Source organism: Alligator mississippiensis, chromosome 5 (genome assembly GCF_030867095.1).
Source record: "Alligator mississippiensis isolate rAllMis1 chromosome 5, rAllMis1, whole genome shotgun sequence".
In the NCBI taxonomy this organism is placed as follows: Eukaryota; Metazoa; Chordata; order Crocodylia; family Alligatoridae; genus Alligator; species Alligator mississippiensis.
The window spans coordinates 208,646,498-208,670,354 of NC_081828.1; the positions used below are offsets into that span (position 1 = coordinate 208,646,498).

Below are 23,857 nucleotides of genomic sequence, written 5' to 3' on the forward strand. Positions count from 1 at the left end.
CAAGACAGAACTTGTCATTACCCTTTAAATGACAACTAAACATGACAACGGCACTAATGAAGAGAGACACATATTGTGACATACCTATCTTACTCTGCTACATTTTCTCATTGCTTTCTCTCTCACATCAATAAATTATGTTGGAAAAAATGTGCAAAAGGAATTCTATATACTTCCACAATTCCTGCTAACATCTTGTTCTAGGAGGACTGCATCCTATTTCCACCCCCTCCCCACTCCATTAGATATCTTAGTGGATTTAGACAGTTTTGTGTGATCCTTTTCCCTTCTGCCCAAAGCCCTGAATAATCAGGGATGGAAGAAGTGGACAGGTTCTCCTTTTCTTCATTGCTTTTTGTGACTTAGTCTTAAGGCTAAGATGATGACTCATGACCAAAGATGACAAATCAAAGTTTTTTTCAAGGACTGGACCTAGGTGGGACAGAATTATACTTAGGTGTCTAAGTCCACTTAGATATCTAACAGGTAGAGCAGGATTTGTTTCTGTGCCCATCCTATTAATAGAATAGGTCATGGAAATTCAGCCCCACTAACCTATTGAAAATAACCCTAATAACAGTCATTAATGCCATCTGTATAAAAGGTTATAAAGGTACTTAAGCTTCTTCAGTATGTAAAGTTCCTAAGTAAAGTATGGTCTTAAATAGCAGCAAGGCACATTTTGGTTGCATATTAGGAAGAACTTTCTCACTGTGAGGGTGGTCAAGCATCAGAACAGGCCAATCACAGAAGCTGTCGAATCTCCATCCTTGGAAATTTGTAAAAACAGTTTAGATGTACACTTGGCTGGGATAATTTATTCAAGGATAACCCTCCCTTGAGCAGGAGACTGGACTAAATACCCCAGGCCATACTCTTCTATGATTCCATGGTGATACTAAAGTATTTGAATAGATGTGGCCACTTTTTTTCAAAAATGTCATAGATTTCATAGACATTTGGGCTGGAAGGGACCCCGGAAGATCCTCAAGTCCAGCCCCTTGCCCCAAGGGCAGGAAGTCAGCAGGGATCATAGGATCCCAGCAAGATAGGCATCCAAATGTGTCTTGAAGATAAGTGTTTGAACTGGACTGGCAGGTGATCGCAGTCAGGTACAGAGATGGATTTTATGTGGCAGGGGGCCATTTTATTAAGTTAATATATCAGGTATTTTTCAGATGGGTTCATTGCAAGGGTTACAGAGGTCCTACAATATAACCCAGAACTTTGGGTACCAAATGTGTATCAGTAATTGGGAACTTTTCACTGTCCTGCGTGCAGAAAAGCACACAAAAAAGTGCTATTCCAAATGTCAGAAAAGTTCTGAGCAGACTTCCTGTGTCAGCCTAACCTAAAGACAGGTTCAGTTTTCAAATCCCTCCCCTGCTGAACATGTACACAGTATACCAAAGGGGAGAGCTCAGTCTCCCACTGGTGAATGGTCTATCAGCAAAATCCCAAGTCCAGGTCCTTTGGCCTTTCATCCATCCTGAATACTGGCTGCAAGTTGTAATGCAACAGCATTCCTTTGAACCAGTGAGCAGTACATTCTCACGCTCTACTTTTATTAACTTAACTGTGCTCAGCTGATGCTGTGAAAAAGGTGAAAAAACACCAAGACCTCAGCCAATTTTGGCCCCAATAGGAAAATTTTGTTTTTGATTCCCAAATCAATCAGACTCAAAACAGTCTAAAAAATGTGACTTTTGCATTAGAATTACAGAGAGTGAAAACTGGGTATATCCCCAGGGACAAAGTGGCTCAGACCTCCCAGGCAAGAGGCTAAATTACTGGGGGGAAGAGGGGTGATGGGAAACACAAAGCCAATCATCTCCTTCTCTCTTTGGCTGACCAATGGGAGGGAGAGAGCCCGCGCCATCAGAATGACCTCCCTTACGTTCCATATTGACCCTTGCTCAGTTTTAACAGTGCAACAGCAATCTCCGTTACAGATCACCACCCAGTCCACCTCTATTAGTGAGCTTTTAAGAGACTCCATAGCTAATGGTGAACATCAAATGTTTGTGAACGCAGGAGCCAATTAATTATTTAAATAGGATCTCTTCAAATGATGCTGTAATTGCTTTGTTCTGAAGGTTGTTCTGGCTAGAAGTTGCCCTGTTGGATTAAACCCACAGTCCCTGCCTGAAATGAAAAAAGGATTCATCTTATATGCCTGGGCTATAACTTTGGCGCAGTAAGGAATTAAACATAAAAAGGCTCGACTATGTTATGCACTGTTCATACCTACCATTGCACCTTTGTCTTTCCTCTGTTGGAAGCACTTTGTAAATATTAGGAAGCCTGGGCATGAGCCATTTATAATCTCAATAAGGGCAAGATTTATTTGTCTTCTTTTCTTTACAGTAAGCCTCTTCATGACTGGCATGAGTCATGAATGCAAATATTTGACTGTTAGCAAGTGTATTTGGTATGCCTGATAGCAGTCTTTATATTGATATGGCCAATACAGTACACACCAGATCCAGAACCTTCTTGACTCATGCATAATTGGGAGAACTCTATCTTCCCTGTGAGGTTGTGTAGTGCCCTGTCCTTGAGCTGCCTGATATTATGCTTGTGGGCTGGTTCTGGATGAGCAGTCCAGGGACACCCTGTGCATTGGTTTGAGCTCCAGAACGTAGATGGGAAGCACAGAGTCCTGTGGAGTCAAGGAATCACATTTGTTCACATGGGCTGCTCGGCTCAGCTCAGAAGCCATGCCTCTGTGACCATCATTCAGAATCAGAGAGTCCCAGAGAATAGGGCTGGAAGGGCTGGAATAGGGCTGGGATGGATCGGATAGCTCGCAGGACTGGAGCACTGTCATGGATGGGTACAAACTGTTCAGGAAGGACAGGCAGGGGAGAAGAGGAAGAGTTGCACTTTAGGTAAAAGAGCCATGTGATTGCTCAGAGCTCCAGTATGAAGCTGGAGATAGGCCTGTTGAGAGTCTCTGGGTTAGGGTCAGAGGGGAGAGCAATAAGGGTGAGGTCATGGTGGGGGTCTGCTCTAGACCACCAGACCAGGAGAACGTGGTGGATTAGGCTTTCTTCAAACAGCTAGCAGAAGTTTCCTGATCACAGGCCCTGGTTCTGATGAGGGATTTCAATCATCCCGACATCTGCTGGGATGGCAATACAGCAGTGCGCAGCCAATCCAGGAAGTTTTTGGCAAGTGTCCAGGCCCTTAATCATTCTTGTGGCCCTTCTCTGGACCGTTTCAAGATTCTTCATGTCTTTTTTGAAGTGAGGTGCCCAGAAGTGCACCAGCACCGAGTAGAGAGGAATATCACTTCTTTAGCCCTGCTCACGATGCATTGGCTAATGCATCCCGGTATGCTATTAGCTTTGTTGACTACAGCGTTGCACTGGTGGCTCATGTTCATCCTGTGATCAACCATAACCCTGAGGTCCCTTTCAGCTATTGTGCTAGCCAGGACATCTCCTCCTAACCTATATTCATGTCGCTGGTTACTTCTCCCCAGATGAAGCACCCTGCATTTATCCTTATTGAACTGCATCTGGTTCCACTCCGTCCACCTTTCCAGCTTGTCCAGGTCCGCTTGGATCCACATCCTATCCCCTAGTGTGACCACTTTTCCCCATCACTTCATATCATCTTCAAACTTGGCCAGTGTGCTTTTCACATCCTCATTTAAATCACTGATAAAGATGTTGAACAGCACGGGGCCAAGGACCAAACCTTGCGGGACACCACTGGCCACCTGCTGCCTAGATGATACAGACCCATCCATTAACAGCCTCTGGGTTCAACCCCTTAGCCAGTTCCCAACCCTCCTTACAGTGGATTCTGCCAGCCCACAATCCCTGGTTTTTTTTATAAGAGCATCATGGGAGACCATATCGAAGGACTTTTTATGACATTAATCTTGTCTCCCACATCTAAGCAATTCGTTACTTGAACATAGAAGGAGACGAGGTTGGTCAGACATGACCTTCCCACAATAAAACCATGTTGGCTATCCTTCAGCATCATGCCTTTTGCCAGCCTCTCACAAATGGACTTCTTGATAATTTTTTCCAAAATTTTACCTGGTATTGAGGTCAAACTGACCAGCCTATAGTTTCCTGAATCCTACTTCCTCCCCTTCTTAAAGATTGGCAGCACACTGGCCCTTTTCCAGGTCTGGGACCTCTCCTGAGCACCATGAGTCTTCAAATACCTTCACCAATGGTCCCGCAATGACTCCAGCCAGTTCCCGCAGCACTCTCAGGTGCAGTCCAATCAGTTCTCCTGACTTGAAGACATTCAGCTGCTCTAAGTGCTCCCTCATGAGTTCAACACTGACCACTGGCTGGCAATTGCCCCCTCTACACAGTTTGGGGAAGAGGTGAGCAGCCCTCAGTGGTGAAAGAACAGGTTAGGGACTACTTAGAAAAGCTGGACATAGACAAGTCCATGAGGCTGGATGGGATGCACCCAAAGGTGCCAAGGGAGTTGGCTGATGAGATTGCAGAACTGCTGGCCATCAACTTAAAAAACTCATGGCTATCAGCAGAGGTCCTGGATGACTAGAAAAGGGCAAACATAGTGCCCTTATTTAATAAAGGGAAAAAGGAGGATCCAGGGAACTACAGGCCAGTCAGCCTTACCTCAGTCAGTGGAAAAATCATGGATCAGACTCTCAAGGAACCCATTTCTAAGCACTTTGGGGAGAAGAAGCTGATTAGGAACAGTCAGCATGGATTCATTAAGGTCAAGTCATAGCTGACCAACCTGATTGCCTTCTATGATGAGATGACTGGCTCTGGGGATGTTGGGGACCAATGAATGTGGTATACCTTGACCTTAGCAAGGCTTTTGATATGGTCTCCCACAACATTCTTGCAGGTAAGAAAGTATGGGCTGGATGAATGGACTGTAAAGTGGATAGAAAACTGGTTGGGGCATCAGGCTCAGAGGGTAGTAATCAATGGCTCGATGTCTAGTTGGCAGCTGGGATTAAGTGGAGTGCCCCAGGTCTTGGTCAGCTTCCTGAAGTGGGGTCTGAAAGAGGATGGAGCTGGAACAAGAAGCAACAGTATCAAGTTGCAGGAAGGGAAAATTTAGATTAGATATTAGGAAGAATCTTCTTGTTAGGAGGATAGTAAAACACTGGCTATCCAGGAGGCTACCCAGAGAGGTGGTGCAATTTCCATCCTTGGAAGTTTTTAAGACCCTGCTAAACAAAGCCTTGGCTGGGATGATCTTGTTGGGGATGGTCCTGCTTTGAGCAGGGGATTGGGCTAGATAACCTCTTGAGGTCTCATCCAACTCAAATTTTCTGTGATTCTATAGGACCTCCATAGGTGTTCTAATCCAACACCGTGCCTGAGGCAGAATCATCCTGTCGGGGAGTGACATTATAAGCCTGGGGTCCCCACCTGCCTGGAGCTCTGATTGTGTGCACCATTTGGAAAACCCAGGGACTATCACCATTGCCTACCTCAGGTAGTGTACTCTCACCCTACACATCTTGTTGGTTCTTCTTTTATTACTGGGAGTTGGATGAAGGATGAAAGATGATTCCACTGAGTCTTTCCCCGGGTGTTTCCTTCGTGCATCTCCTCCTCTCCTTACACCCCACCCTTATCAAATCCAGAGAGATGGTACACGTTGGGGTCTTGATCTTGCATCAACCAGCTGGACTGTTGACAGTTAATTCACTTTCTTATTAAATGAAGGTGTTCATATGCTCAAATCAATTTGTCCAGAATCCATAAGGCCTTCCACTTGAATCAGTTCACTATATGCCTATGGATCAACCAACCATATCAGTTCTTTGAAGGGTCCATAAAGTAATCAACTTAAATCAATTTGCTTCCAATTCAAGGGCCAATCAATTTAGACCAATTCATTTAAGGTCCAATAAGACAATCAACTTAATTAAATCTCTCCCATGTTTGTAAATCACTCAGTTTAGATCAGTTAAACCAAAAGTCCAACTTAAATCAATTCAGTCCCATTTATGGGTGCCTGGGCCACATCATATTGCTTTTCCTCAGGGATAACGACCATTTCATGACAGCTTGGCTCCTCAGGACCTGGATAAACCAGGCTCCTGCAAGGGGGGAAGATCTTGTATTGCCTCTTCCTTCCCTGGTCCAGCAAAAGAAGATCAAAAGAAAAGGAAGAAAAAAACCCACCAATAAAAAGGGGGCTGTGCCTTAACAGCCCTCAGACTCACTCATGGTGATGGATCTCTCTCTCCTTCGCTCTCTCTGCTGGTTTCTTGCCTCTGTCTTCACCACTATGGTCTTCCATTCACTGGAGCTAAGTGGCTCCCTGGAATTATGTGTCCAGGACTTTGGCAGTGGTCCTCTGACCACCCTTGGCTAGCAGGATCATCCTCTTCACCTGTGGATGGCTGTGAGGCACTGCCAATCGAGAAGATCTCTAGCACACCCTCTCCAAGTCTGCCACAGTCCACCTCTGGCTGCCACTCTATGGGGCTGGAAATGCTTCCCTCTGTGCTCTGTCTGCCAATCTGGAGTGCGTATGTGTTGCAGAAGTGTGTCAGCCTACTGCTGGTGCCAGCTGGACTCTCCTCCAAACCTGCAGGGAGTAGTCCCCTCACAATTCCCTTAGGACTTCTTCCCAACCTCGATCTCTTTTCTTCATATATCCCTATCCAAACCATCCCATGCAAATCTATAATTTAACCTCTTAGTAAAACTTCCTTCAACCCTGATACAACACAAGACATAACACCCTAACTTGCCACAGGGAAAGCAGAGGGACCACAACAGCTAAAGTCCTGCTTCTTTAAAAGGTTAATATGCACTCAAGAGATCCCAGGAAGAGAAACATGCTCCCCACAGTCCATAGCAATCTGATCATGGGGTAAAATTCCTTCCTCACCCCAAATATGGTGATTGGTCTGACCCCGAGCAGAGGGGCAAGGGCCTCTAGCCAGGAACCTCCAGCTTTAAATTCCAGGCAGAAGCATTTGCACACCCCAGTCAAAATTGCCAACCCTGGCTACAGATATCACCCAATACCCGTGAGAAATAATTAGTGTTACCCCCTGTGACACATGCAGCAGGAAAGGGCAGGAGGAGTAAGATGCTCCCAGCCCTATGCAGCAAAAAGCAAAGCCCAGAAGCATGGGAAATACCCACAGAAAAACATGAAAAACACAACTATGCCTAGCTTATCCCTGACCAATGGTTGTCCAAACTCTTCTTGAACACCTCTAGTGATGGAGAGTCCAGAACTTCCCTAGGCAGTCTATTCCTCTGCCTTGCTCCTTTAACAGTGAAGAAGTTCTTCCTGATACCCATTTTAAAGCTACTGTACCTAGATGCAACTTTGAGCCATTGGATCATGCCCTACTCTCTCCAGCAAGAAAGAAAAGGCATTTTTCCTCTTGTCTGTGGCAGCCTTTCAAGTATTTGAAGACTGCTATCATGTCGGCATAGAAAAAAGGAAAAGGACTGCTATGCTCCTATCTCCACTCCCTCTCTGCACCAGTAGAGACATGTGACTGGTTTGAGAAATTAAAGCTAGCACCTCTAAACAGGGTTTAATGGGTCAGCCAGGTCTGCAGGTAGTGGAGATGGAGTTTAGTGTTTGGTGCGTCACAGAAACAATGTCACATGATTTGGAAGACATTGGCAAGATCTCGCTGGTGTTTAGAGGTTCCACTGAGGGGGATTAATCAGAGTGGACATCATCTGGGATCTTCTGAAGGCTAAATATGCTTTCACTGCTGTGATGTTCAGCCTCAGTCCAATAAATTCTACATTTTGGGTTGATGTTAAAACAGACTTTCCTTGGTGTAGCCTGAGACCAAGAATGTGGAAGAGATGAAGACATTTCTTTCACATACAGGAAGGTGTATGCCTTTAGGATCTGACCTGGCCTTTATTGACTGGTCCATCAAACGCACCCTAAACTGAATTTCCCTAGGATGTTGTAACTGCCTGGGAATATGGCCCACAGTTATTGCACTTCAGAGATATGCGAATCTTTCCTAAACAATAGAGGAAAGCCTTATTTAAGGGTAAAGGACACCAACAGACCAAATAATTCTTAAAAGCCTGGTGATTCAGGCATTCTCCCTACTACTAAATAGAGGAAGAACAAAGTGGGGGAATAATACAAATAAGAGGAGAGAGGATAAATCTTTTATTTTCCCTCAAACTTCCTTAGACTTGGACTAACTAAAAACCCTAAAAAAATATGAACTGGGCACAACTAGAGAAAAAAAACAAACAGTATAACTAAACTGACTGGGAACACTGGCACCACATCTCTGACCAGGAGTAGTGAGATGGGGAGGCAGTGAGGTTAGCAAGGCCACAAGGTCACAGATTGACCAATAATTCTCTGGTCTTGGGCAGGTGGGGATCACACCCACTCATGGTGGAAGATCGACATGGAAAGACCCTCAAAGAAAGATACTAAGGTTGAGATACTCTTTTGGAACTGTGACTTTCTAATATCATAGTCAAATGCCCTGGCTGCAAGCCATAAGCACCCATCAGAAAAATTGTGGAAGTGGGACTGTGATGGTGACGGTGATGACAGTTGTTTTGAGTCCATTATGCTTGTATCCCAGAATATGCTTATTCATCTGTTACAGGGTACTCCTCCGCAAAGCTTGATGTGTCCAGAGAAAGACAATTTACTTTGCTTAATGAGGTGTCCAAGATGATGAAACAGACTCATGCAACATTTCCACTACTCTTTAATGTTCCCTTGGGCTTCTCAATCCTCTCTAATACTCCAATCCCCTCAATAGTATTCCCACAGCTCCTTCTGGGCATCTGAGTCTTTCCAACTAATCCACACTGTCTTTTTGCCAGGTGCTTTTAGATTTCAAGTGTCCCTGACAATGACCATTAGTGACGTGCCTATTTGCCCTTGTTTGTCCAATAATTTCATTTGCTATAACCAAAATACAAATGCACGTATCTCAGGGGATTGCAAACTAGCTAAAAGAGAAGAGAAGTTGATCAGCTAAATCTAGAATATGGGTATACTAACATGGAAACAGAGGGTGCTACAGGGCAAAATGGAGGTTAATAGTTATACAAATGGCCTTTGTATTTAATGGTCACACCGACACATGCATGTAACTGCAGAGTAGACTAATTAGCTGCTGAGTAAAGTGTTTACACATGAGGCCTCAGTAAACTAATTAACACCGCAGTAAGATAGTACTGCTGGGGACAGTACTGTCTTATGCCAGGGTAATTTACTGTGATTAAACACACACATAGATACGGACCATGGGTGTAACTTGCACCAGTCAGCCTAGCCACCCAGGGCCCACACTCCTGCCTGCCACCTAGTCACATGGCTCCGCATTTTCAGCACCCTCGTGTCCCAGCCAGCCCCTCTGTCACCGGATCTGCCACCCAGAGCCTGGGGCTGACCTCCCATACCCCCACTAGCCCGGGCCTGCTCTGCCCTCAAATTGCATTGTCCCTGGCACATGTGTAGATGTTGTACCCAGGAGTAGTTTACTCTGGCTCCAACTGTTCTGGAGTTTATTGCTTCGCATTACTTGTACATGTAGATGTGCCTACTGTGAATCCAAATGTCCCTGAAGACTCATTTTCTTCCTAGCTTCTCCTTTGAGATTTGGTTTTACCTTCAAAATAAGAAACCCCTTCTTTCCTTTCATTTTCTAAAACAGTGGAAAAAATGGGCCAAATGTTGCAGCTGGTATAAATGGTTATATTTGTATTGATCTCTAAAAGCATGACACTCATTTACATCAGTTGAGAAATCAGGGCGTTGATTATAAAAATAACAAAACTAAGATTATTAGGCACCATTTATGCTTTTCTTATGAAAACAAACAACTATTTCCAGCATTTGGAGCTAACATTTTATTTGGTTTTTAGAAAGGTTACTTTTCTTCTGTTCTGTTTTTGGTCTTTTATTTATGTTAATTATCAGATCCAGGGGAAGAATGTGATTATAAATATTGTATTTCCTTCCAAAGAGATTAAGTTGTATTTACAGAGTAGCACTGATTAGTGACCTCTCTTCCCTTAATCATTTCTTTCTTTACAAAACTGTTTCATGCACATTTAAATGAGAAAATGTTTGCCATTAGGTATAAAATAATTACTTTATATAGGAATGCGATTTTTAGATCAAATCTGACTGCAGTTTTTAAGAACATTTCCTTGGGGACAGGGAGTTTAAAAAAATAAAGAAAGTTGGGCAGGGCAATTCTAGTTCTGCCTATTGTGAAGCTGAAAAATAAATAAGAAGATAGTTTGAAATGTGATATAAAACGTAATCAGAGTTCCATTTTCACACATTTTTGGGACTAAAAAACATTAATGAATGAGAAGGATGCATTTTTTTGGATAAAACATCCTTTGCTTATTTTATAATAAAGAAAGCTCATAGCATATTATTTTTTATGATCTAAAAATATTGCAATCTTGACATAGCCTCACCTGATAATCCAAGCCTTGCTTCAAACACAGATATTGACCCTATGCGTGGTCTCCAGCATGAACCATGTACTGCAACAAGCTTTTATCATTTAAATTCCCAAAATGTAGCTTATGGACTAAACTTTGACCTGCTGATCCTATTAGAAACCACATCTATCTCCTATCCAGAAATGGATGCTGATAAATGCTGACGTTACTGCACTCCATCACTGATCTTACAGTGAGGACTGGTGATGGCACCCATGTCTATTTTAGATAAGTAAAAAGGAAATGTTGCACAAAAGCCATTTTCAGTGCAGGTGCTGACTTGCAGCGAACTCAGCCATGGCAGGACTGTACAAGCTGGAGGAAACGTGGCACTATGTGCCTTTTTGTTCCTTGCTCTTCCTCCAATGCACACAAGAGCTGAGAGCACAAGCTGCGATGAACGCTGACAGATCCAGTTGCTTCTGGGGTATAAGTTGTTTCTGGGGTCCCAGGACCAGACACTATGACCTGATCCACAGCTTATCCATGTCAACTGGAGTCTTTTCAGGGTTGTCAGCAGGCTTTGGAACTGGGTCTAAGTCACGACTTCATCTATCAACCCGCTCAGCTACAGCGTGGGCCACCGCTGTTCTGAGCCAATGACTCATGTGGGCACCCAACACTGTCCTGATGAGAGGCCAAGGGCAGTGGAATAGTCATATTTGCAAGCTGAGTATAAGAAATGGTCCTGTCTTTCCCCAATGGACCCATTGCATGTTACCCCAAACTCTGTTTCCCAGATGGAGGCAAAGGCCCTGCCTCAGAGAGTGCATAATCTAAAACAATATTCATGGGAGCCACGCACAAATCGGATTATAAATGCATCACTGCTCATTATTTGTACCTCTCCTTGATGTTCTATTTATTTGACTGCAAACACAGAACAAAAGGCAAAGTGAATGTGCCAATCTAATAAGAATCAAACATTCATCACATCCCCAATGCTTTAGTGAGCTGCCTTTGCTTTTTGCTAAGTACTCACAAAACAAGAGGGGAAAAAAAACCCTCAATTGATGTGACTAGATAATTAAACGAACCAGTTATTTTATTTATATTACACCCCCCCCCCCCCCGCATGCATGCACACACAACACACTTGATTAAGTATATACTAGATAATTGCATGGGGCCTAATATTCCCCTCCTATGCAGAGAGAGGGGATTCAGGGCAGAAAACTTACCATGAGCTTCTCCTCACAGACTTTTTTTCCTATTTCTCCAATGAGGAATGAAGTTCTGCACCCACTGTAAAATCCCTCCCAACTCCCCCAGGTAACTGGATAGCATGGACCCTCTACTCGCTGCACCCTAGCCTCTGGCTCCTAGGGAGCATTATCTCCGCTGGACCTGCGAGGGCAGTGCTTGTGGCTGTCCTTGGGAGGGTGCTGTGAAAGGACAAGTGTGCAGAACTGTTGGGTGGAGGGGAGGGGAATGATGCACTTTTTTCTGTCCTGTTTACTCCATGCCTTACTCCCAAGAAAGGGAGAAGCTGTTCCAGCAGTGGCTGTGCTCTAGTTCCTTATGGGAAGTATGGGGTTGGAGATCCGTGCATGAGTTTCAGAGGCCTGTGTTTTGGCTGGTCTAACACTGATGGATATTTTATGAGGTGTCCAGATAGCCAGAAGTTTATAAAGGCAAAGCAGGCATGGGACAGAGTGCAGTGTCCACTGTCCTTCCAGCAAAAGTGGACGCATGGGACAAAGTTCAGGTTTATGACCGAACTGAGAACACCCTGGAAGCCTGTTTGCCTCCTGGCTTAGCTATTCATCACAAATATTTCTGGAGCAGAACAACTCTGCAAGTGGCTTGAAAAGAAATTAGCTGCCTGCCTGGTAGTGCTCACTATTTAGACCAGACAAATACTGAGAGTGGAGATAAGAGACGGGGAATGAGGTTATGCATTGTCACTGCACCTTACTGAATAAGCAGGGTTGGACACTAGGGAGTGATGAAGCAAGGTAGGCTGGAAGAGCAATGTCATGCCAGGCATGTGGCTCAGCAGGGAAGCAGCCATGAAGAGGAAAGTAAGCAGAGGAGACAAATGGAGCAATGAGGTATGAAGGATCATGTGAGGGTCCCTGGGAGCTGAGAGGCACAGTCACGAGCAGAGGGCCCCTAACTTCCCCTGTTAGCTGCACACCACACGCTCCTCTGCTGCACCGTTTGCTTTGGCACCCTCCTGTGCTGGACTGGGTCTTACCCTAAGCTCCCTAGCCACAAACCTCCACCGCTGCACCACGCTGCTCGGGTGCCCTGGGCCATGGGCTCTCCTGGCACTGCAGGCTGTGCTAAGCTTCCCTGTCCCACCCCCTGGGGCAGGAAGGGGAAGCTGGAGGGAGATGGAGCCCAGAGCCTCCAGCTGCTTCTGTAACTGGAGTGATGGGGGAGCAGCAGGTAGGTGGGAAGATAGGGACCAGGAGGGTTGCAGTTTAACCCCTCATGTGCCTCTGTTCTAGAGCATCCCTGCAACCATCGCATTGACTCTGAGGGAAACGGTGTCAGGTCTGGAGGAGATGGGAAAACTAGATTTTGCTTTGAAGATATAAGCTTTTGCATAAAGGGGTGGTGTAAAAAAGCAGGTCTCTTGTCACTAGCTCAGTCACCTTTTTTTCTTTAACCACCGGGTTTATAAGACCAACAGGTAGAGCAAACAAGTCCAGGAAAAAACAGAGAGAGCTTCTTTCAAACTCCTTTTCTGAGCCCTGGCAGGGAAAAGCCTGAGAATACATAAAGGTCTCACAATGCTGGGCTGGGTACAAGCTCCACGGTGCCTGGGGGGAGCTGCCACCTCCCCAACCACTGCTGCTGCCAGCTCATCTGGCCCATCTCTCTCTGCCCCATCCCACGGATATTTCAATAATCTCTCTGGCACTGGGAAGTCTGTGCAACACTCACCCCTCAAACTCACCCTCTCTTCTATGTTTACACCTTTTCTGTCGCGCCTTTCTCCCTGGCCCTCTTTCCATCACGTGCACCTTGCTGTATCTATTCTGCTCGTTTGCCCCCCACGCCTTTCTTCCCCTCTTTATCTAATTTATTTTTATATGGTGCAAATGTCAGGGCTTCCTCTTTTGCGCTCGCTCCCCTGCCCCATCAATCTCACCTTCCTTCCTTTCTTCACCTCTGCAGACAGGCCCATCACTTACACTCGGAGTCTGAAGTGCACACGCATCTGCATTAGCCACCACTCTCACTTGGTCCTCCCTCTGCTCCTCGAATACATAAGTGTCTGCACTATACACACATTCACCCTCTGCATAGAAATCCCCACTCTCTGGCCATCTTTGCAGACACACAAGCAGTGAGAAGAGGGTGTTTCTCTCAGCTCTCCCCCACCCTTGTCTGCAGGAGATGGGGATACTTTCTAGACTACTTCCCCTGGGAAAAAGGTTTCAGCTTCAGAAAGAAGGAGCAGATCCAGGCTCAGCATCAGCCCAGGCTTGGCCTTTGTGCTCCAGGCAGAGATTTTGCTTCTGGAACTTCTTTTGGAAACAAAGGCAAAGATGGGATTGGACCATGGCTGAAAATGCCTGTGGATGGAGACGGGCCCCTTAGAAATGGAAAGGAGATGGCAGAGGAAGGCTGCTAAGACCCATATAGAAACAGCTATGGCAAGGAGAGGATTTGCTTATCGGATTTCAGCAGTTACATAGTTGGCCCAGATTATAAAATCAGCCTGTCACAACATGCACCGAGGTCCAGGGAAGCCAGACTCTGTCACACCCGTTGACGAGCGACTTCTAGATTCACAAGCTTTCCTCTGCCAACAACATCCTGCCCTGACTGTACGACTCCCAGGACAGTCAGCAAATGCTGCCTCACAGCTCTCTCATTTGTGTTGGGGACAGGAGCTGAAAAGTGATGGATCAGATGCCCTATACCTGGGCCTGGTTTTTCTCTGATATTGCTGCAAGTGAGGCCTGACTAATGAAGTCACTCCAGTTTCTTGCCATTCTATCAATGGTGTTATCCTACAAAGAAATAGAAGTGGAGTGAGGAATCAGGCCCACTGAGCTTACTGTTGCATCAAACCAGTTTAAGAGCCTGTAGCATTTTAATTTAACCTTAATTTAGCACTGCCCTCTCCAAATAATAACTTCAAGGAACTGTTTAAACAGGTACTTTATCCTGCAAGGGGTTCTAACCTGAAGGCGAAGAAGGATGGACTTCCTGTTTCAAGACCACTGACATTTCCAGATTCCCAAGCATGTCATAGCCGTGCATCATATTATGTTGAGATGGGAAGAACATGCATTCAAGGCTGAGAAATGGAAGCAGAGGAAACAACAGGCTCCAGACACATCTGGCTTTTCTAACAGAAAACTTTCCATTAGGCTTATCTAAAGCAGGCCAGTTCAAATCTCATCTAAAACCATCCTGGGCAGCTGTGCTGCCAGGCACTCCAATTATCATAGGGATATAGGACTGGAAGGGGTCCCGAGGAGCAGTGAGTCCAGGCCCCTGCTATTACAGGCCTCCATGTCAGATAATCCCTTTCATAAACAGATCAAATTCCTTTTTAATGTCATTAGGGTTTTGGCACCCACTCTTCCTAGCATGAAAGGCCGATCACTTAACTTCCCAAAGTGTCGGGAACTGTGCGTAATCTCCCGGGCTAGGTACAGACTTTCAAAAAGGCCAGGATGGCATTGATCTAAGTTACACCGTTCTCTGTAAGCGGCATAGTTTAGATCTGTAGCGAACAAAACACACATTTGCCCTTTGGTGGAAGGGGGGCAAATCTTAGACCGGGTTCTGCCATTTTTAAACCAGTCTATGTGTGCTGAATGTCTGTGTGTCAGTTATACCAATGTGTAACGCATTTAGTCCATCCTACAAAATTCTCTGAGAGGGAGGTGGGAGCAAGCTCAGGGCCTTAGTGTCTGACCACATAACATGACATAAGACACAAGTACATCTTTACTAATGGCAGCTAGGCTGAGACAATTCCTCATTACAGACCTTACTATATATCTCTTTTTGATAACTCATTTGTCTACAGGTTGCATTATTAACCTCAGCGACCTGCCTTTCTCTCTGAAATATGCCAACTCGTTTGCAAAGTTTTACAGTAAACATAATTATACAGTTAGAGGCCTCAGAAGCTATTTGTGGTAAGTGTGCGAGAATCTGTTACATGGTAGCTCTGCTTTAGTTTTACCCTCCAGAGTCGCATTCAGTGACACTCGATAGGCAATGTGATGACAGCCCCACGGTATAATGGCACTAAAGACAGTTAGACAGCACATCATTTTGTGGCCACATACTAGGGTTCAGGGCTTCCCAGATGACTCTAATACCGGCTGATTAGCAATAAGCAAAACTCAATTTCAGAGGCATTGAGCTCACTGAGCACCCAGGACCGGGCGGGGGGGAGGAGGGGTATTGCAACCACTGTAGACTGGGGGAGGAAAGCATTGCAGGAGCAGTGTCAGCTGCACTCCTTGTGGCCTGGGTCCTTGGAAGCTGACCCTGATACCACCCTGTTACCTCATTTCTTAGCTCCCTTCCTCCACTCCCCCTCCATTCATACATATTGGGTGCATCTATACATGCACTTAAGGTGATGCAACAAACTCCAATGCAGTTTGCACCAGAGTAAACTGCTCCCACACGCAGTGTCTACATGTGTGCCCGGGACGGCAGTGATTTGAGCTGGGTGGAGCAGGCCTAGCCTGCAGGGGGCCAACCCAGGTGATGATATAGGGTGGCAGAGGGGCTGGCTGGAGTATGAGGCTGCTGACCCTGAGAAGCCGTATGGCTAGTCAGACGGCAGGAGTCTGGCCCCCTCCCTGTCACTATTTCCACATGTTTACACATCGCAGCACAGTGAATATTACTGTCCCCAACTGCACTATCTTATGGCGGAGTTAATTACTTTATTGTGTTCTAATAGTGGTGCACGTATGACACTTTACTGCAGAGCTAAGTATTCAACTCTACAGTAAAATGCACGTGTGGATGCACCCATTGTGTGTAGGGCTGTGCCATCTCCCAGGATGGGGAGGAGGGGAGCATCCTTATCTGCTTCACTTGCCTCCTACCTTCCAGATACACTGCATAGTGCAGGTTGTGTTGGCTGGCTCCTATGGCTGGACAAAGACACCTGGGACATAATTCACATGCCCCTTTCTAGTTGGCACCCAGGGCTGGTACCCTGCTAACCCCACTCTAGGTATAGAATCATAGAAAATTTGGGTTGGAAGGGACCTCAGGAAGTCATCTAGTCCAACCCCCTGCTCCAAGTAAAACCATCCCCAACTAGATCATCCCAGTCAAGGCTTTGTCAAGCCAGGTCTTAAAAACCTCCAAGGATGGAGATCCCACCACCTCTCTGGGTAACCTGTTGCAGTGCTTCACCACCCTCTTAGTGAGAAGGATTTTCCTAGTATCCAACCTAAACCTCCCTTGCTGCAATTTGAGCCCATTTCTCCTTGTTCTGTCATCTGGCACCACTGAGAACAGTCTAGCTTAGGTAGTTAAAGGCTGCTATCAAATACCCCTGACATCTTCCCTTCTGCAGATTAAATAAACCCAGCTCCATCAGCCACTCCTCAGAAGTCATGTGTCCCAGCCACCTAACCATTTTTGTTGGCCTCTGCTGGACTCTCTCCAACATGTTCACATCCTTTCTATAGTGGGAGGCTCAAAACAGGTCACAGAACTACAGATGTGGCCTCACCAGTGCAGGGTAGAGGGGAATCATTACTTCCCTTGATTTGCTGGCAATGTTCCTACTAATGTAGCCCAGTAACTTGTTAGCCTTCTCAGCAGCAAGGGCAGTCTGATGGCTCATATTCAGCTTATTGTTCACTGTAATGTAACCCCCAGGTCCTTTTCTACAGAGCTGCTTCTTAGCCAGGTGGCCCCCAGCCTGTACTGGTGCATGGGATTGTTCTCTCCTAAGCGTAGGACTTTGCACTTGTTCTTGTTGAACCTCATGAGATTCCTTTTGGCCCAATCCTCCACTCTGTCTAGGTCACTCTGAATCCGAGCCCTACCCTCCAGCCTATCTACTACACCCCCTCCTCCAGCTTAGTGTCATCTGCAAACTTGCTGAAGGTGCACTCAACGCCATCTCACAAGTTGTTAATGAAGATATTGAACAAAACCAGTCCCAGGACCAACCTCTGGGGCACTCCACTTGATACCGGCTGCCAACTAGACTTCGAGCCATTGATCACTACCTACTGACCCCAATGATCCAGCCATCTTTCTATCAACCATACAATCTGTTCATGCAACCCATACTTCCTCAGCTTGCTTGTAAGAATACTTAGAGAGGCCGTATCAAAAGACTTGCTAAAGTCAAGGTATGCCAAGGTGTATCACATCCACTGCTTTCCCCACATCCCCAGAGCCAGTCATCTCACCATAGAAGGCAGTCAGGTTGGTCAGGCATGACCTGCCCTTGCTGAATCCATACCGACTGTTTCTAATCACTTTCTTCTCCAAGTGCTTAGAAATGGATTCTTTGAGGACTTGCTCCATGAGTTTTCTATGGACTGAGGTGAGGCTGACTGGTCTGTAGTTCTAATGTATGCACAGTTTTTACACACGTGTATCAAAAGACACAATGGGTTAATGCAGTTTTTACACACTGCTCTCTTTAGACTAATGTGCCAATACACCTTTCAGGATGCACGACTGAAAACCCGAAGAATTAGGAGTTCCTTGTTTTACTTTCATTTGTCAGGAATTCCTAACAAATTGCACTGTTCAGAATTCCTTGCAAAAATAGCTAATCTGCAGCATGAAGCTATACAGGGCATTGCCCAAATAAACTTGAATAGGACTAGGTTTCACTTGCCTTTAGGGTGCACTTGGCTTACAAATACGAGGCTCTACAATATACCAGATTCAGGGTGATTAACACATTGTGTAATTATACTGGAATCACCTTACCTACAGTTTCATACACCTCTGATTTGAGTTGGAAATATCAGAATAAATAATAAAGGAAATCTGTGAACACTGCAACAGGGAAGGAGGCTCTGATCTTTAGTCGAGGCACCAATTTATTCAAATATATTAATCTTCAAACATGCAAATCCACTAAGTAGGGAGAAATGCTGTAAGATCCTCTCCCTGCCCTCGCAGACTAAGGAAGAATTTCAAGGCCAATCTAGATATAATTGAATAAACATATTCTTTCCAGAACAGAGCCCTGAAACCCAGATAAGAAACACACATCTCAATGAGGTAAGGAGAAACTGTTGAGGAACAGTGTTTTAGCATCATTTATAAAATAGATCTCACATATTAGGATAGAAACCTAACCTAAGCCCTCTCCCACTGAAGGATAAATCATTCATTTAAGCTAACCACATTACAAACACTCTTTACAACTTTGATCCTATTTAGCAGGAGAATAAAAACCGATAGGGTCCTATCCAGCTCTCACTTCAGTCAGCCAGAATTTTGCTATTTATTTCAGCGGAAGAATAGGACCCGTAATCCTCCATTCACTTGGCAGCTAAGCCCCGAATTGTGAGATCTGTGTATAATGCAGTTAACTTTCATGAATCTCATGATTCAGAATCTGACGGTCTATTTAATTTTGCCTTCTCCTGTTCTGTTGACAAAACATTTTCTGTCTCTTCTGAACTAATTAACCTACAATAATTGCTTCCAATTTATTTAGCAGCTACCACATGCCTACTAAATTGTTAAATGAAAATGAGAAAGTTCATATTTCTCCCTTCTGTAGGCTGAGGACCTTGGGCTTATTCACTCTGACAAAGTTTTTCAGCATTTGATTTTATGTTTGAAAGGGTTATTGTTAATCACTCCAGCCTTTAATATACATACAGCGTTAGTGTAATCTTGTCTGGGGCAGATTTCTGTATTCTGATCCTCACGCGCACCGGCGGTGGATGCACAACGAATGTTAGTATCAACAGAAAATGGTAACTCCCCTCCTAAACAAGCCGTACATATATTGAAACTGTTAATGCGTTAAAGGTTAACATCCTCCCCAGGATTTCCCGTGTATGATTTTCAGTTGAGCTCGTTGCTTGAACAAAACAATTGTTTGGGTAAAAGAGATGGGGAGCTGGAGGGAGAGAATAATTTTCCAGCTGCTGCTGGAAAAACTTGAGAGAGACGTATAGTTGATTTGTAGAAATAAAAAAAAAAAAGAAAAGAGCCGTGCCCCAATTCTTCTGGCCATAGATAGTTCCAAAGGAAAGCCTGTCAAAAATGGGAGGTTTTTAACTATTCTGTTACTTTTACAAACCCTGTTTTTAATCTTGACATTGCTTTGCAGTCTACAGTCATAAAACAACACCTGTATTGCCTGTCAGGTTTTTTCCCCCAATATAAATCTGATTTCTATATTTTAATTCAGCTTCCAGACAGAAGCAGAGGAAAGCACATATATCAAACCCATTCCCCACATTCAGGGTATCTTGTACTAGGAGCTTTAAAATCAAAACATCGAGATCTGGAAATTATTAATTTAAAGCAAACAGGAGCAAAATCCACAATTTTTAACAGCAGTGTTCAACAGCTCACTGTATTAACCAGGGATTTTCATGCCATGGGGTGCTATGAGATCTTTTTAAAGATGTTGCACAATACTAGCACTGTTAGATGTGCAAACACGATTCACAAGACCAACCCAGAGATTTCCAACAGGAAGCATCAAAACCATCCTGACCCGCGGTGGGCTTTCTACGTTCTTTGCAACAGAAAAATTGCTCTGTGATTTCTCCATAGTCAAACAATCAGTGAAAGTTATTTCTTCGAAGTCAAACTATACATGAAAGTAACATTTCCTGAGGGGTGCCTTGAGTCTAACGAGGGGTGCCTTGAGTCTAGAAATGGTGAAAACCACTGATATAGATAATAAACACATTGAAGGCACAATATCAGAGGCTCTGTAAGCTAAACACGCAAAACATTTCCACCATGACTGCACAGTGCTCCATAAGATACCAACAGGGAAATAAGAGTCAACTGTAATACGTTCAGAGCTTATTTAACCCATGCTTTTGGGATAGTCTAGTAAAAAAAAACCGAGCAAACAAGTGACTTCACTGTAAACATAACCCACGGCTTCCTCAAGCAAGCAGGTGCACACGTTCAGCATCCCATGCAAAGACGGTGTTAGCTGTAAGGTTCATATGTTCTGCTTTGAGACGGAGACAGCTAAGGTGCAAATCACTCCTGTATAGAGTAAGACCCATGAATCACTTAAGTTCCACTTAAATGGCTTTTGTGGGACTTCAGAACAATAAATCATTATTATCAAATGTTAATTCCTTTTTCTCTACTGTAAAAGTTGATGCTCCTCTAGGAATGACTGCTTAATATTTATAAAACAAGTCACGCATACAGCTTTGTATATGGGATATAAAGAAGAATTGTGGGGTGTAAAGCTAAAGGGGATTTTCCAGGAAATACATACATATTCGGGATTAAACTTTAGACTATAGGGGATTGCAGTTTCCTATTAGACGGGAGAAGGAGAACATTTGCATACACACAATAGAAAAATTGCAAAAGAAGATCTTTAAGACTTACCACTAGGTTTCCTATCACCATGACCAGCAAGAAGACGAGAAGGCACAATGGTTGTCCAGCTACTTCCATACAGTCCCACATGGTCTCAATCCATTCTCCACAGAGAATTCGGAATATAATGAGGAAAGAATGGAAGAAATCGTTCATGTGCCAACGTGGCAAACGACCAGTGGAGCTTATCTTGCTGACGTTATCCAAGTACATTTTCCCAAAAAGTTGCATTCCTACCACCGCAAAAATAAAGACTATGATGGCCAGAACCAGGGTCAGGTTCCCCAGGGCACCCACTGAGTTACCAATGATTTTAATGAGCGTATTTAAGGTTGGCCAGGACTTTGCCAATTTGAAGACCCTCAGCTGTGAACAGAACATAAAAACTTCATGTCAGTTTACAGAACCAACAAGCATTTCTGGCAAGGAGCTGTTAAAATGGGTTAAAAAATTACAAAACATTTGAAGGACTCTGAAACAACATGCAGTGCGGGTTATTGAAGCAGCAGTCTACGTGAGACTTGCTCTATGGTTATTATTAAAAGAAAAATTGTGCCTCTTGAAGGATAGTCGGAAGGATTTTCAGAGAATACACATGCAACATTGGGACCAGATAGCTGTGACTTAGTTGATCATTTATTACCTTGTATTCTCTGGGGGAGGAAGGGTATGGAAAGACAACCCCAGTTCTTAACACTGACTTTTGTACTATGGCTTCTTAGAGAAACAAACTCTCCGGACATTTTAGAGCTCACCCCTCCAACGGCTGGGAGCATAGCCTTTCTGGTTCTTAGCAATCCACGGCAAGATGCTACTAGATTTGTTTTCCTATGCACAGCCTAAGTCCCACTTAAAATCTATGTTAAGGTTTTAAGTGGTGATTAGCCCTCACGCTAACCTACACAGGTTGTAATTTCACCCCTGCCGAAAAGGGGTCGCCGAGAAATTTGCAGGGAGCACTCAGGCCCCGGCAGCAGCAGGCCATAAACTGGCATTTTCATACATTAAATATTTACAAATAGTAAATTGAGGAAATTAAAAGTCTTTCTAAAAAATGTAAACATAGCATTGGCTTTCATGGTCTTTCAAACTTTTTTTTTTTAAAGTAATATCCTGGGTGGAATGATTAGCATGGACACCTTGGGACATGAAGCGCGACACAGTTGGCAGGCTGGCAAGAAAACTACTTTTCTGTTCCAGCATGTCAACAGATTCTCCCATTCATGGAACGCCCTCGCCCGCACAAAACAAAGGAGCTGACAGGGAAAGATTTTCCCTGAAAGACAGATGCTATGTTATGTTGTTACGGTCTAAAAAAAGAATTAGTTTGTGAATAATGCAGACATCTACTTTTGACAACATTTAAAAATGGAGTGGCGTGTCTATAATATGCTTAAGGCATAACAACCTTTTCAGTGACGTATCGTTAGTTCTGGAGCATCTCAGTTTATTGATCAGCCATCGACTTTCGTGTTACCATGCAGGCATTTCTAAAAGTGCAGGCTTTCATTGCAAATGGGATCGCAGACATTTAAAATGTGCCACAAAGTGACTGCCACATATTCTGCTCTCATTTACTCTGATGTAAATCTGGAGCCATTCCATGTGGCTTATGGGCTATAATTAGTGCCTGGAACAATTCATTTCTTTTGCAGTGAATGTGATTTTAAGACGAGATATTAAATTCATAGAAGGGTTGAGATTTTGTGAAAGGGAATAAGAGGACATATTACCAGTCGGAAAGAACGTAAAACGGACAGATTTCCCATGCTGGATAAACCCAGTTCCATCAGGCTTAAGGAAACAATAATACTGTCAAAAATATTCCAGCCCTGCTGAAAATAGTAGTACGGGTCTAGGGCGATGATTTTGAAGATCATTTCTGCTGTAAAAATTCCAGTGAAGACCTGCGGAAAGGAAACAGGAAGCGAGGTCAGCCTACAAACATATCTCCTGGCTTGCTTTTTTTTTTTTAACAGATGCTGTGAACTTAATACAGAGACGACACCACTTTACCGCCAAGTTCTTCTCTCCTCTCTAATGTATTGCCAGTATTACAAGGCTGGGTTTGTCTGCTCTTTTTACAGTGATATTTGGTATTGTTGTAAACATGCAATAACATCTGGGAACAAGCTGTACCTGGGGAATTGAAGCACTCATTTTCATCACCTATCATACAAACACGTATCAATAATGAAGTGAAAGAAGATGCCTTTTCAAGAGGTGCCTTTTCAAAAGGCTATGTGTGCCCATTGCCGAGGGGAGGTGTGCCGGGGTTGCGGTCTACCTGTCGTGGCATCGCTTTGCTTCTGCAGCTGCTACAATCCCAGGCAATGCGCTTTCAGGTGATTGCTGGCAGCGCTGGCAATCGGGGACTCTAATTTGAGTCTTACTGTTCTTTTAAGAATAGACACAGCAATTTTCTCTTCACAGTGCCTTGAGAACACACGGCTTATGTATAACCCAGTTCAAATGTTACACGGCAAGACTCTTTTAACTGGAGCGTTTTGTTTTTGAAAAATAATATACAACCACTACTTACGGTGGGAAAATGTGGGGGCAAGGCTGTTTGCGGCTAGGAAACTGCTTTTAAGGGATGCAGGTGCTTTTAACCCATATTCACCAAGAGTGTGGGACAGCTAGGTCTAGTCTGTTTAAAATCTTCTCTAAATAACTGATTTAAGCCCACGGTACCTGGGCAAAAATGCGCTTCAGAAGAGGAGGTGGTATGTTGCTGTGCAGTTATCCACATACTATTTTATTTTGTTTCTGACCCTCTGGTTCATAGAGCTCTGGGTCCTAAAAAAATTTCAGGTGTTGCACATATATACTGCAGCAGTGGATCTTTTATGATAAAGTCTATGGGGGAAGAGGGGCAGGGACGG

The 23,857-nt window shown here is 44.3% G+C and overlaps 1 protein-coding gene across 1 annotated transcript in view; it reads right to left on the minus strand.

Moving 5' to 3' along the window:
• The window catches only part of LOC102565252 (sodium channel protein type 5 subunit alpha), a 309,008-nt gene that overhangs the window by 109,822 nt on the left and 175,329 nt on the right, over nt 1-23,857 (minus strand). Inside the window, exons 15-16 of the mRNA XM_059729221.1 lie at nt 22,706-22,879; nt 20,982-21,338 (exon numbers count right to left, since the gene is read on the minus strand). Coding sequence (XP_059585204.1) covers nt 20,982-21,338; nt 22,706-22,879 — 531 coding nt within the window. The remainder of the gene's footprint in view (nt 1-20,981; nt 21,339-22,705; nt 22,880-23,857) is intronic.